Here is an 11,657-nt window from a genome sequence, read left to right as displayed (position 1 = left end):
CCCATTCAACCTTAGTCGTCATTATGTAGATTATCTTTGTAATCAATTTTCCATTTGACTCCACCTTGTATGAACCACTATATATAGTGATGTAAGCAATAAGAAATATACAACACATTCTCATAAATCTTCTCTCAAATCTTAACAAGATTAATTTTGTTTTATCCGGCTTTTACGAAACTGGGGTAATCATATATCCTGAATTCATTTATAATAACAAAATAGCATGTCCTCTTCTCGTGATAATATATAGTTCAAAAGTTATGATATATCATAAGAATGGTATGTAAACATTAAAGCCCTCTTAGCCCAATGGTAGAGTGCGTGACTTTTAATCCCGAGGCCGTAGGTTTGATTGATCCCCACAGAAAGCTTCATTTTCCTTATTTTTCCTCTAAACCGAAAAGGTCTCCTATATATATCACTCGGGTAAATAGATTCTGCCAGTAAAAAAATAATCTATTTTTTTTCTCCATCTCACAAAAAGTAATCCTCTAATTTTTTTATACTTTAAAAGGAAACAAATGAGTCTCAGAAATTCAAACATCAATCGCGGAAGAAGTTCTCCTCTTTCACCTTCTTCATCAATTTGATCCATTTTCTCCGTCTGCTTGACGTCGGAATCTCACAAACGTAAAAATGGCGCCGAGTAGACGAGATATACAGCTTACACGGATCACCGGACACAGCCTTGGTTCTTCGGATGCGGAGAACGAAGAGATGGAGGGAGTTCGTCTTCTTGATTCCTATGATGACGACGAAGAGAACGCTCATTTTCTGAGTAAGATAGAGGGTGGAAGCGGAGATTCCGGTTTGAAGAAGATTCAGGTCGGAATAACCGGTATGACTTGTGCTGCTTGTTCTAATGCTGTCGAAGGAGCTTTGATGAGCGTTAGTGGCGTTTTCAAAGCCTCTGTCGCTTTACTACAGAACAGAGCCGATGTCGTTTTCGACCCCAAATTAATCAAGGTTTTTCTCTTTTTAATTAATTGTTTTCGTTGTTGTCCAAAAAAATATTAGTTGTTTCCTTTCTTCGGCCTGAACACTTAAACTTTAAGTGAACCCCAAAATCCGAACACAACCCGAACCTAATAACTCAACTTCGTATTTGATCGATAAAATAACCCCAATAGATTTTGTAAAATAGTATTCCGGATCATGGATATTATCAAACCCAAAATCCGAACATAACCCGAACTTAATAACTCAACTTCATATTTCATTGATGAAATACCCTAATAGATTTTGTAAAATAATATTTCGGATCATGGATATTATCAAACCCAACTCAAACCCGGAAGGACATTTAAAAAAATACCTGAATATTAGGAAAACCTAAAATAGCAAATCGAATATAAATTCGTATCCATTCAAATTCTAACTAAATAATTAAATACTTAATTTGATATTGTTTTGATAGAATATTTTAAAATGCAGAATATGAAGTATTATTAACCAAGCTCAAAAAAAATTAGAACCCAAATTAATTTTACAGTAGTATAAAATCTATCTAAATTTAACCGAACCTGACATGAACATATACATAATCCGAAAAGGCTTAGGAGACTAAATAGGAAAATTCCAAAAACCCAAACTTCGATTTAAACTCGAATGGTTATCCGAAAGCCCGTGCCTATTCTTTAAATTAATTGTTTTCATTTTTATTTATTTCCCGATGATTTCATCTTTATTTATTTTCTTTCTAATGCAGGAAGAGGACATTAAAGAGGCTATAGAGGATGCCGGATTTGAGGCAGAGATTCTAGCAGATCCTGTTACTGCCGGGACGAAGACAACTTTAGTGGGACAATTTACTGTTGGAGGCATGACATGCGCAGCTTGTGTTAACTCAGTTGAAGGCATTCTAAAAGACCTTCCTGGCGTTAAAAGAGCAGTGGTAGCTTTAGCTACATCGTTGGGAGAAGTTGAGTATGACCCAAATATAATCAACAAAGATGATATTATAACTGCGATCGAAGATGCTGGCTTCGAGGGGTCCCTTGTGCAGAGCAATCAGCAGGACAAACTCCTTTTAAGAGTTGATGGTGTGCTAAACGAGCTTGACGCTCAGGTTCTTGAAGGTATACTTACCCGATTGAACGGGGTTAGACAGTTTCGCGTTGACAGTTTATCAGGAGAGCTTGATGTGGTGTTTGATCCGGAGGTTGTGAATTCGAGAACGTTGGTTGATGATATTGAGGGAGAAGGTTATGGGAAGTTCAAGTTGCGTGCCATGAGCCCTTACGAAAGGTTGACTTCCAAAGATACTGGAGAGGCTTCGAAAATGTTTCGTCGTTTTATCTGCAGTCTTTCTCTGGCTGTGAGTTTTTTTATCTTCTAATGCACACACCAATTTATATACATAGATATAAACCTCTAAATAATAATAAATTTTCTTATAAAGTTTTTAATAATTTTTTTATGGCTCAAAAATCTTAGAGCCGGCCCGGGAATTCACCGTCTTAAATCTGTTATCTTATGTCATTTAATACAATATTTTTTTTTTGATCCAGATTCCTCTCTTCTGTATCCAAGTAATCTGCCCCTACATTGCTGCTTTGAATAACGTACTGGTATGGAGATGTGGACCTTTCATGATGAGTGATTGGTTTAAATGGGGCTTGGTAAGTATTATTCAGTTTGTTATTGGTAAGCGCTTCTACGTTGCTGCATGGAGAGCTCTTCGAAATGGTTCAACTAACATGGATGTTCTGGTCGCTCTGGGCACGTCCGCGTCATACTTCTACTCTGTTGGGGCTCTTTTATATGGTGCAGTCACTGGGTTTTGGTCACCAACGTACTTTGACGCAAGCGCTATGTTGATAACATTTGTCTTACTTGGAAAGTATCTGGAATCTCTTGCAAAGGGGAAAACTTCAGATGCTATGAAGAAACTAGTACAACTTACTCCAGCAACAGCGGTTTTACTAATTGAAGGCAAAGGTAGTTACTTGTCCTAATCCTATCTTTACTTAGTAGTAATAGTATTTAAGTTTTTAATGTTTATTTCCATTTATTTCTTCTATTTTATAGGAGAGAAGTTTGTAGGGGAAAGGGAGATAGATGCATTGCTGATTCAGCCTGGTGATTCATTAAAAGTTGTTCCTGGTGGGAAGATCCCTGCAGATGGTGTTGTTGTGTGGGGCTCAAGTTACGTCAATGAAAGTATGGTGACTGGTGAATCAGTTCCTGTTTCTAAAGAGGTTGGTTCACCAGTAATTGGAGGTACTATTAACACGCATGGTGCTCTTCACATTAAAGCTACAAAAGTGGGATCTGATGCAGTTCTAAGCCAGATCATAAGTTTGGTCGAGACGGCACAAATGTCTAAAGCTCCTATCCAGCAATTTGCAGATTATGTAAGTAGTCGTGTCATCTGTTAGTTTGTGATATAATTATTAACAGGCATAAAATATATTCTGTGTTTCTCATGTGTAGGTTGCAAGTATCTTTGTTCCGGTAGTGGTTACTTTGTCGTTGATCACCTTAGTGGGCTGGTGAGATTCAGTACCTTAGCTTTTACCAATCTCTCTTAGTTTGTTCTCATTTCTAGAATCAAATGATTTTGTAGGTCAATTGCTGGAGCTGTTGGAGGTTACCCAGAAGAATGGATACCGGAAAACGGAACTCACTTTGTGTTCTCGCTTATGTTCTCAATATCTGTTGTCGTAATTGCTTGTCCTTGTGCACTTGGCTTGGCAACACCCACCGCTGTTATGGTGGCAACAGGAGTTGGTGCAACCAATGGGGTACTGATCAAAGGAGGTGATGCATTGGAGAAAGCTCACAAACTGAAATATATAATATTTGACAAAACAGGCACTTTAACTCAAGGGAAAGCTACCGTTACAACCGCAAAAGTGTTCTCAGAGATGGACCGTGGAGAGTTCCTCACACTTGTTGGTTCAGCTGAGGTAAGTTCAATATTCTTTATTAGCTTCTTTAGTTTCTCAGTGAATAGTTAGCTTCTTCTGTATTAGTTTATTAATTCTTCAACTAACTGAGACTTTTAATCATTAACAATTTAACATCATTTCACTTGTGTCTCTTGATTTCCTTAGGCTAGCAGTGAACATCCCTTGGCAAAAGCTATAGTGGACTACGCTAGCCAGTTCCACTCCACTGATAAATCAGCTGAAGACGGCAAAGAGTCTCAAAACTCTGGATGGTTACTCGATACATCAGATTTCTCTGCTCTTCCCGGAAAAGGGATTCAGTGCTTAGTCAACAACAAGATGATTCTGGTTTGGATTAATAGAGATATATACTTTTTTAAAGCGTAGGAGGTTTTGAGCTTTTAGTCCTGTACATCTTATAGGACTGGTCTAAACCATATATCATATCAACTTCCTTTTCTGGAACACTAAAAAAAAAATTGATATAATATATGGTTTGGACCAAGTATGTAGGTACATGACTAAGAGCTCAAATTCTTTTGCTTTTGTTTATGTGTTAATTAACTGAAAGAAAATATTTTTTCTTGGGTTAGGTGGGAAACCGTAAACTTATGTCGGAGAACTCCATAACCATCCCCGACCACGTTGACAAGTTTGTTGGGGAGCTTGAAGAAGGCGCAAGGACGGGAGTCATTATAGCCTATAGTGGCGAACTGGTCGGCGTGATGGGAATTGCTGATCCACTAAAGCGAGAAGCCCCTATGGTTGTGGAGCTTCTCCGTAGAATGGGCGTTCGATCCATAATGGTTACAGGTGATAACTGGAGAACAGCAAGAGCAGTGGCCAAAGAGGTTAGAATCATTTCCTTTCTTTGTGTTTGGTTCCTGTTTAATTTGGTTACTGTAGTTCTTTATATCTCGGTTAATTTTTTTTTTTGTGTGTGGCATGAGTAGGTTGGTATCGAAGACGTGAGAGCGGAAGTAATGCCGGCAGGGAAAGCAGAAGTGGTCCGTTCACTGCAAAAAGACGGAAGCACGGTGGGGATGGTTGGAGATGGAATCAATGACTCGCCGGCTCTAGCCGCTGCGGACGTGGGAATGGCTATCGGTGCAGGGACTGATGTAGCGATAGAAGCAGCTGATTACGTTCTGATGAGAAACAACTTGGAAGATGTTATTATAGCCATCGATCTCTCAAGGAAAACTTTAACAAGAATCCGAATGAATTACGTTTTCGCCATGGCTTACAACGTAGTGTCGATCCCTATAGCAGCAGGAGTGTTCTTCCCGCTTTTGCGAGTGCAACTGCCGCCATGGGCCGCCGGAGCATGCATGGCACTCTCTTCGGTTAGTGTAGTTTGCTCTTCTTTGCTTCTTAGGAGATACAAGAAGCCAAGTCTTAACACTATTATGGCAAATGAGTAAATGATTTTTATTTACTTTTTTTTTGTTTATTTTGGTTGTTATTGTAATCATGTAACCACGAATATATTGGTCTTGAGATGGTTCTTATCTGTCTGTAAGAGAATGTCTCGGCCTTTGTTGTAAAAATATGGTTCTTTAATTTGTATTTTGAAACACAGCTGAATGTGAAATGTAAGAAATTACAAAAAAAACTTGGTCAAACAACATTCATCCAGTGTCAGAAAATTACACAGCAAGATAGCATACATTCAAAACGTTCAAGCATAATATACATGACAATTATATCAAATAAGTCTTCAAGTTTGTGGAGGGAAGGACAAACACTTCAACGCGCAGCTCTTCTTCTGGATCTGAAGAAACTCTCTCTGATTGAGATTAATTCTTTTACAGCCTCACTCATTGCCAACCGGCTCACTGGAGATTCTTCACAACACCTCAGTCCCACCTCAAAAACCAGCGTCAAGCACTTGGCTGCAGGGAAGCCGATTCTAAGGCCGCTGTGAAGAATAAATTCATCTGCGACTTCCAATACTCGCTCTGGCAATGCAGATTTGACATAGCTACATAGGGTAAAGTTTTCTCCGAACACCTCATTGGTTGGTCGTTTCCCACTAAACATTTCCAGAACAAGAATCCCAAAGCTATACACATCTCCGTGTGTTGATATCTGCCCTCCTAGTCCATATTCTGTACCATAGTTCATATAATCAAAAATAATAGCAATCAAGGAATTTATACTATTTTTTAATAATTAAAACATTACAGACATGGGATAGTTTTACCTGGTGCAGCATAGCCGATGGTTCCTCTGACTCCAGCAGAGCTGAGTTGATTGAGAAAGTATTCCTGGTCAAATTTAAGGAGGATCCGAGCTAGACCAAAGTCACTAACATGCGCAGTTAGATCATTGTCTAGAAGGACGTTGCTTGGCTTAAGATCACAATGAGCTATAGCTTCATGACAATGAACATGAAGATAATCCAGAACAGAAGCAACATCTATCGCTATGCGAAGCCTTTCAAGAAGTGTCAAAGTTCTTGATGGTCTATGAATCTCTTCCACTTCTTCCGAATGTAACCACATATCCAAGCTTCCATTTGGCATGAACTCATAGATCAGAGCTCTGAATTGATTTCCTTGGTAATCAATACTTGAACAAGCCGTCAACAGCTTCACAAGATTACGATGCCTTACGTCTTTCAAGGATTCACATTCTGCCATAAAGCTCTTCATTGCTCCACGTTGCTGCATGTTTAAAACTTTCACTGCAACAACCTTGTTTTTTGCTGGAAGCAATGCTTTAAACACTGCACCAAAGCTGCCTGACCCCATCAAATTACTTGAAGAGAAACCATCTGTTGCGTTTCGAAGATCTCCATAGCTTATCTGTTCATGGAAAGTCCCAACGGTGGACGGAGTTTCTGCATTTGTTTTGTTCTTCTTTCTGTTTTTGAACCAACAAAGAGAAACTGAAGCTATGGAAAATATCATAAATACAGAGCCACCTATGCTTACTCCAGTCACAACTTTCTTTGAAAGAGATGAGTGTTTCGCCCTTTTCTCAAGTTCTTGCGATAAGCATGGACTTAGTTTCAATTCCAAGACGCCTCCACATAGGTTTTTGTTTCCAAATACTGAAACTATAGTAGCATTCTTGAACTTTCCTTCTGTTGGCACTTTTCCCTCGAAGTTGTTAATAGATAGGTTGAGATTCTCCAACGAGTTAAAGTTTGCAAAATATATTGGTATGCTTCCGGAGAGGTAATTGTTGGAGAAATCAACCTCTTTAACACCCACCAACCCACTTATGTCTGGAATGGTTCCTTCAAAAAAATTTCCTTGCAGCTGAAGTTCTTCCATTGAGAAACACTTTCCCAAAGTTTCTGGGAGCTTTCCTGATAGTTTATTATGCTCAACATATAGCATAACAAGATTTTCAAGTCTTCCGATATCTTTTGGTAGAAATCCGGTCAAATAATTGTCTGATATGCTTAGGACAACAAGGCGTACAATCTTCAGAATCTCTAGAGGTAGAGTCCCACTCAACTTATTGTTCTCAACATATAACTGTAATAAATAATTACAGTTACCGAGACTTGTAGGAATGATTCCTTCAAAACTATTGTTGGACAAATAGAGTTTTTCTAACCGAGTAATGTTTCCTATAGAAAATGGTATCTCTCCTGACATTTTATTTGAATAGACACTTAATTCTACCAATCCCGAAAGCGTCCCAAGGGAGGTTGGAAGTGTTTTTGTTAACATATTTTCTCCCAACCAAAGTGATTGTAGGCTTATGAGATTCCCAATGTCACGAGAAATGCTTCCAGAAATAAAGTTCATTTGAAGGGTTAACTCCATGAGGTTGATTGATAGATTGGAAATGGAGGTAGGCAAGTCACCCCCAAGTGTATTGTTAGCCACACTTATGCTTTGCAGCTGGGTGCAGTTAGTTAAAGCATCAAGAAAGTCAAGATCTCCAGAAAAGTTACTTCCCAAAAAATTACTATGAAGTGATATGGATTTCAAATTCCGTAGTTTTCCAAAACCCGGAGGAATACTTCCAACTAGACCGTTAACTTCCATTCTTAAATCTTGAAGAGTTGAGATATTGGGAAGTGTTGTTGGAATGGCACCAGTAAGAGAATTGTTTCCGATATATAACCCTCGTAAGTTTGGTAGTAAATTACCAAAAGTAGGCCTCAGGTTCCCAGAGAAACCATTTCTAAAAATGTTCAAATACTCAAGTGAGGACCAATTGTAAACCACAGGAGGAAAAACACTTGAGAAACTGTTCACTGATAAATCAAAATTTACCATTTGAGCCAGCCTAGCCATATCGTCAGGGATTCCTCCTTCTATATTGTTATCTCCTAGGCCAAGTTCTCTGAGGGATGTCAAGTTTCCTAGAGATGTAGGGAGCTTTCCATTCAATTTGTTTAGACCAAGATCTAAAACAACAAGTTCCGTCAATGATCCTACTTCTGAACCAACATTTTGTCCAATGAAATTTGAAAATAAATCAATGGTCAATAATCTAGAGCAGTTATAAAGACCAGCTGGAATCGTTCCTTCGAGGTAATTAAATCCCATAAACAAGTGTTGAAGTCTAAACAAGTTTCCAACCTCTTGAGGGATGGTTCCACCAAAAGAGTTATTTTCAAGATTAAGTGATATGAGAAACGAAAGATTACCGATAGATGGTGATATTACCCCACCTAATTGCAATCCTCCGATGTCCAAACCAGTAACCCTTTTGTGTTTCCGGCCACATGTAACCCCTGTCCAGTTGCATAGAGGGGATGAGTTGTTCCATGAGGACAAGACAGATCTTCTGCCTTCAGATACTTGAGCCTTGAACTCGAGCAACGATTTCTTATCAGTTTCATCGGTAAACTTGTATGCTTCCAGTAACATGAGAGCACTGAAAGAAAGTAAAAGAAAGAGTTTCATGTTTTTTTGCTGGAAAGGAATACAAAGAGACAAACAAATTGCAAAAACAAAATGCCTTCTCCTTGTGATAATAATGAAACTTAAAAGACGTACGAAGAAAATTGTAGAAAATCGTGTAGTCATATGTCTTTCTACTTTTATCTTCGGTTTTCTGTTTATAGTCAAAAATTTCAGTAGTCATAAAGGTCTTTCTACTTTTATCTTGGAACGTTCACTATGGGTTTACTTTTTATAATGGAAACCGTGTGATCTTTGAGATTCTTGTTCATTTGACTTCTACCATGTATCAATCTTTATTTTTAACGAGCATGATTCCTTCCAGCATAAATTAAAACTCATCTGGTAAAAGTATTATATATTCCAAAGTGATACAACTTAGAAATTTTTATCCTTTTTTACATCGTTTGTTCATTATATCTTACTTTTTTGGGTCAAATGTTTGCTCATTAAAAAAAAATGTTTGCTCATTATATCTTGAATCCACAAAATATATAAACATACATCTAGAAAAAAATTATTTATTTAGTGAGTCTGATAAACTCATAATAATCAAACATTTTATAACGCCCCTGTCCGCCCATGGCTAATGCCCATCTCACGGACGGACGGTACATTAAGTTTTCCAAGTCTCGAAATCATTGTTTATTGATCCTGCAATCACCACCTAATTTTTTTCCGTGTTTTGACTTCATTCGCATAGTATCGCGAATTACTTCCCCATAGGTCACTCATCCTTTCACTACTCCAGCCCAAACACACTTAACTTTGGAGTTCTAAACAAATGTGTGACAGAAAAGGTAAGTCAACTTTGGGGACATAGATAGCTAAAGTCAATTCTATTAAGCCTTTCCACATATACCAGAAATTGGGATGTTATAATTCACCCCCACTCATAGAGCGCAACGCCCCCGTTGCGCACCACGACAGGTCTCAAGACGCCTCTCGGGTCAGAACCGAGATGGCTAACCTGGCTCTGATACAACTTGTAACGTCCAGACCGCCCACGGCTAATGGGCCACCCACGCCCGCTCACTCAGCCCGTGGACCCCATTCCGTTCCAACGGTGCGTAAATTTTCCAAAGGCTAGAAATCATTGTTTAATGACTCTGGAATCACCACCGACCTTTTCCCGTGTTTTGACCTCATTCAAACGGTATCACGAATCACTTCCCGATAGGTCACCCATCCTTTCACTAAAAATTACCCTGAGTGATTTATACTCTCTCAAATAAGAGGTGGAGTTGTAGTACTTAGGGATCGAATTCACAGGGAGCTAGGGAACCTAATAAATCTAATTAAGTTGATTAAGCTAGGTTGATTATTGTTGAATGTAAAAGACAGGTTTGTGAGCAAGTTAATTGCTCGATTGATTGATTGAGGTTTTGGTACTTAGATGAAAATAACTAGACTTAGGGTTTTTATTCAGGTAATCAGGATTATAATCCTACAAATGCTTAATAAGTTGCATGCATGATATTGTAGAGCTAAACACTAAAAAACAAGCCACTAGGCTCTCGCTTTCTAGGTTTGTCTATTGACCAGTGTCGATCGATGATTCTATAGGAATATCGATCGATACACTTTATGAAACGTCAACCGATTATTCTATTGGAATATCGATCGACGTTCTTGGTCAAGCTTTAATGCGCGGGTTAAATGTGCTCACTAAGCTCACTAGATCAGCTCTTGACTTACTCTTAGCAAGTCTTAGCTCAGTTAGGATGGTTTCAGGGTGAGATGCAAGCTATCGCTTATGTCTATAACTCCTAGGGTAAGTTCTAGGTAGTTAATCTAGAAACAAACATTAATGACAATCCTAATGATGAATATCACAACTTAGCAATCTATAGTTGAGGCTAATCCCTCATAACCTATTTAAACCCTAAATTTAACAAAGTGAACTACTCAGACATGGCCAAGCAATTCATAACAACAATTAGGTATGAAAACTGCATTTGATAAATAGATAGGTGAAGACTTGGGTTCCAATCACAAATCTCTTTGGATCTTTTCTCTAATCTACTAAAAATCCTAAAAACCTTTTGCTGTGAAATCAGTAAAACAAGAAAGCACACTTTGCCTCTAACATGTTGGCAAAGCTAATTAGGTTAAAACTCGTCAGGGGTAATCTTGTAAATAAGTGAAGACTTGGGCTCTAAGTCAGCTGAGACCAAACGGGCTTTCCGCGCGCTTCGCTGTCGATCGATGTCACGATGAGAACATTGATCGATTATTCCTCTTCAATGTCGACCGATGGTCGTGCTCTATGGTCATCTCGGGTGCTTACTCCAAATATCTACAAAATGCTCCAAAATCATCACTTTCCTCCAAATCACTCTTGATCCTATAAATATACTAAATAGACTCTATAATATAATAATTAGTAGTTAAAACACTTATAAACCATAAGTAAAAGTGGGTCAAATCCATGGTCTATCAACTCCCTCAGACTTACCCTTTTGCTTGTCTTCAAGCAAAACATATTGGCAGTCTCTCTGAAAGAAGTTTGAAAACAGCAGGGACTCACATAATTTTAAACTAGAATTAACACATTAAACAGTCCTAGTCTCAGAACCACACTATACCATATCCTAGTCTAGCAACCAAGTTCATCTAGTCAACAACTTAGCAAATCGTGTCTGACAAGCCCCTCTACCAACCTCAATTCTTACATAAATAAAGTGTAGGCTTTACCTTGGGGGTATCAATCACAGGATGCAAGGATGCTCAAACAAGTATATGGATCTGTAGGTAAACAATAGTTCATATCCTCTCTCTCTACTAATTCTCTCTCTCAGTCAAAGTCTGCTTATATTGCAAGAGCATTGACCAAGATTGGACAAGCTTCCATGAATCAAGATTTAATGGTTGTAGCCTCAAATCC

The 11,657-nt window shown here is 38.4% G+C and overlaps 2 protein-coding genes across 4 annotated transcripts; one reads left to right on the top strand and one right to left on the bottom strand.

Moving 5' to 3' along the window:
* Positions 1-476: 476 nt before the first annotated feature.
* Positions 477-5,477, top strand: LOC106319180 (copper-transporting ATPase RAN1-like). Its single transcript, XM_013757434.1, has 9 exons — positions 477-969; positions 1,712-2,320; positions 2,514-2,943; positions 3,034-3,359; positions 3,439-3,497; positions 3,572-3,914; positions 4,062-4,244; positions 4,490-4,747; positions 4,850-5,477. The coding sequence occupies exons 1-9, from the start codon at positions 640-642 to the stop codon at positions 5,318-5,320; spliced, it is 3,009 nt and encodes a 1,002-aa protein (XP_013612888.1). The 5' UTR covers positions 477-639; the 3' UTR covers positions 5,321-5,477.
* A 7-nt stretch (positions 5,478-5,484) lies between these two features.
* LOC106319179 (probable LRR receptor-like serine/threonine-protein kinase At3g47570) lies at positions 5,485-8,959 on the bottom strand. 3 transcript variants are annotated; one of them, XM_013757431.1, is made up of 3 exons: positions 8,867-8,959; positions 6,103-8,744; positions 5,485-6,007 (listed from the first exon to the last, which is right to left on the bottom strand). In XM_013757431.1, exons 2-3 carry the CDS (start codon positions 8,735-8,737, stop codon positions 5,646-5,648), a joined length of 2,997 nt encoding a protein of 998 aa, XP_013612885.1. In that variant the 5' UTR covers positions 8,738-8,744; positions 8,867-8,959; the 3' UTR covers positions 5,485-5,645. The 3 variants fall into 3 exon arrangements, with proteins under 3 accessions (XP_013612885.1, XP_013612886.1, XP_013612884.1); XM_013757432.1 differs by lacking the exon at positions 8,867-8,959 and having other exon boundaries at positions 6,103-8,271; positions 8,515-8,847; XM_013757430.1 differs by lacking the exon at positions 8,867-8,959 and having other exon boundaries at positions 6,103-8,847.
* Positions 8,960-11,657: the final 2,698 nt, after the last annotated feature.

The sequence above is a fragment of the Brassica oleracea genome, chromosome C9, assembly GCF_000695525.1.
Source record: "Brassica oleracea var. oleracea cultivar TO1000 chromosome C9, BOL, whole genome shotgun sequence".
Taxonomy (NCBI): domain Eukaryota; kingdom Viridiplantae; phylum Streptophyta; class Magnoliopsida; order Brassicales; family Brassicaceae; genus Brassica; species Brassica oleracea.
This window is presented reverse-complemented; position numbering and strand designations above follow the sequence as displayed.

Bases quoted from the DNA above. Each gene is read 5' to 3' on its own strand.
- LOC106319180 (XM_013757434.1), top strand. From the start codon at position 640: ATGGCGCCGAGTAGACGAGATATACAGCTTACACGGATCACCGGACAC. The intron at 2,944-3,033 runs GTAGTTACTTGT...TCTATTTTATAG, and splicing joins TTTACTAATTGAAGGCAAAG to GAGAGAAGTTTGTAGGGGAA. The intron at 3,360-3,438 runs GTAAGTAGTCGT...TCTCATGTGTAG, and splicing joins TCCAGCAATTTGCAGATTAT to GTTGCAAGTATCTTTGTTCC.
- LOC106319179 (XM_013757430.1), bottom strand. From the start codon at position 8,773: ATGAAACTCTTTCTTTTACTTTCTTTCAGTGCTCTCATGTTACTGGAA. The intron at 6,008-6,102 runs GTAAAACTATCC...ACTATGGTACAG, and splicing joins CATCGGCTATGCTGCACCAG to AATATGGACTAGGAGGGCAG.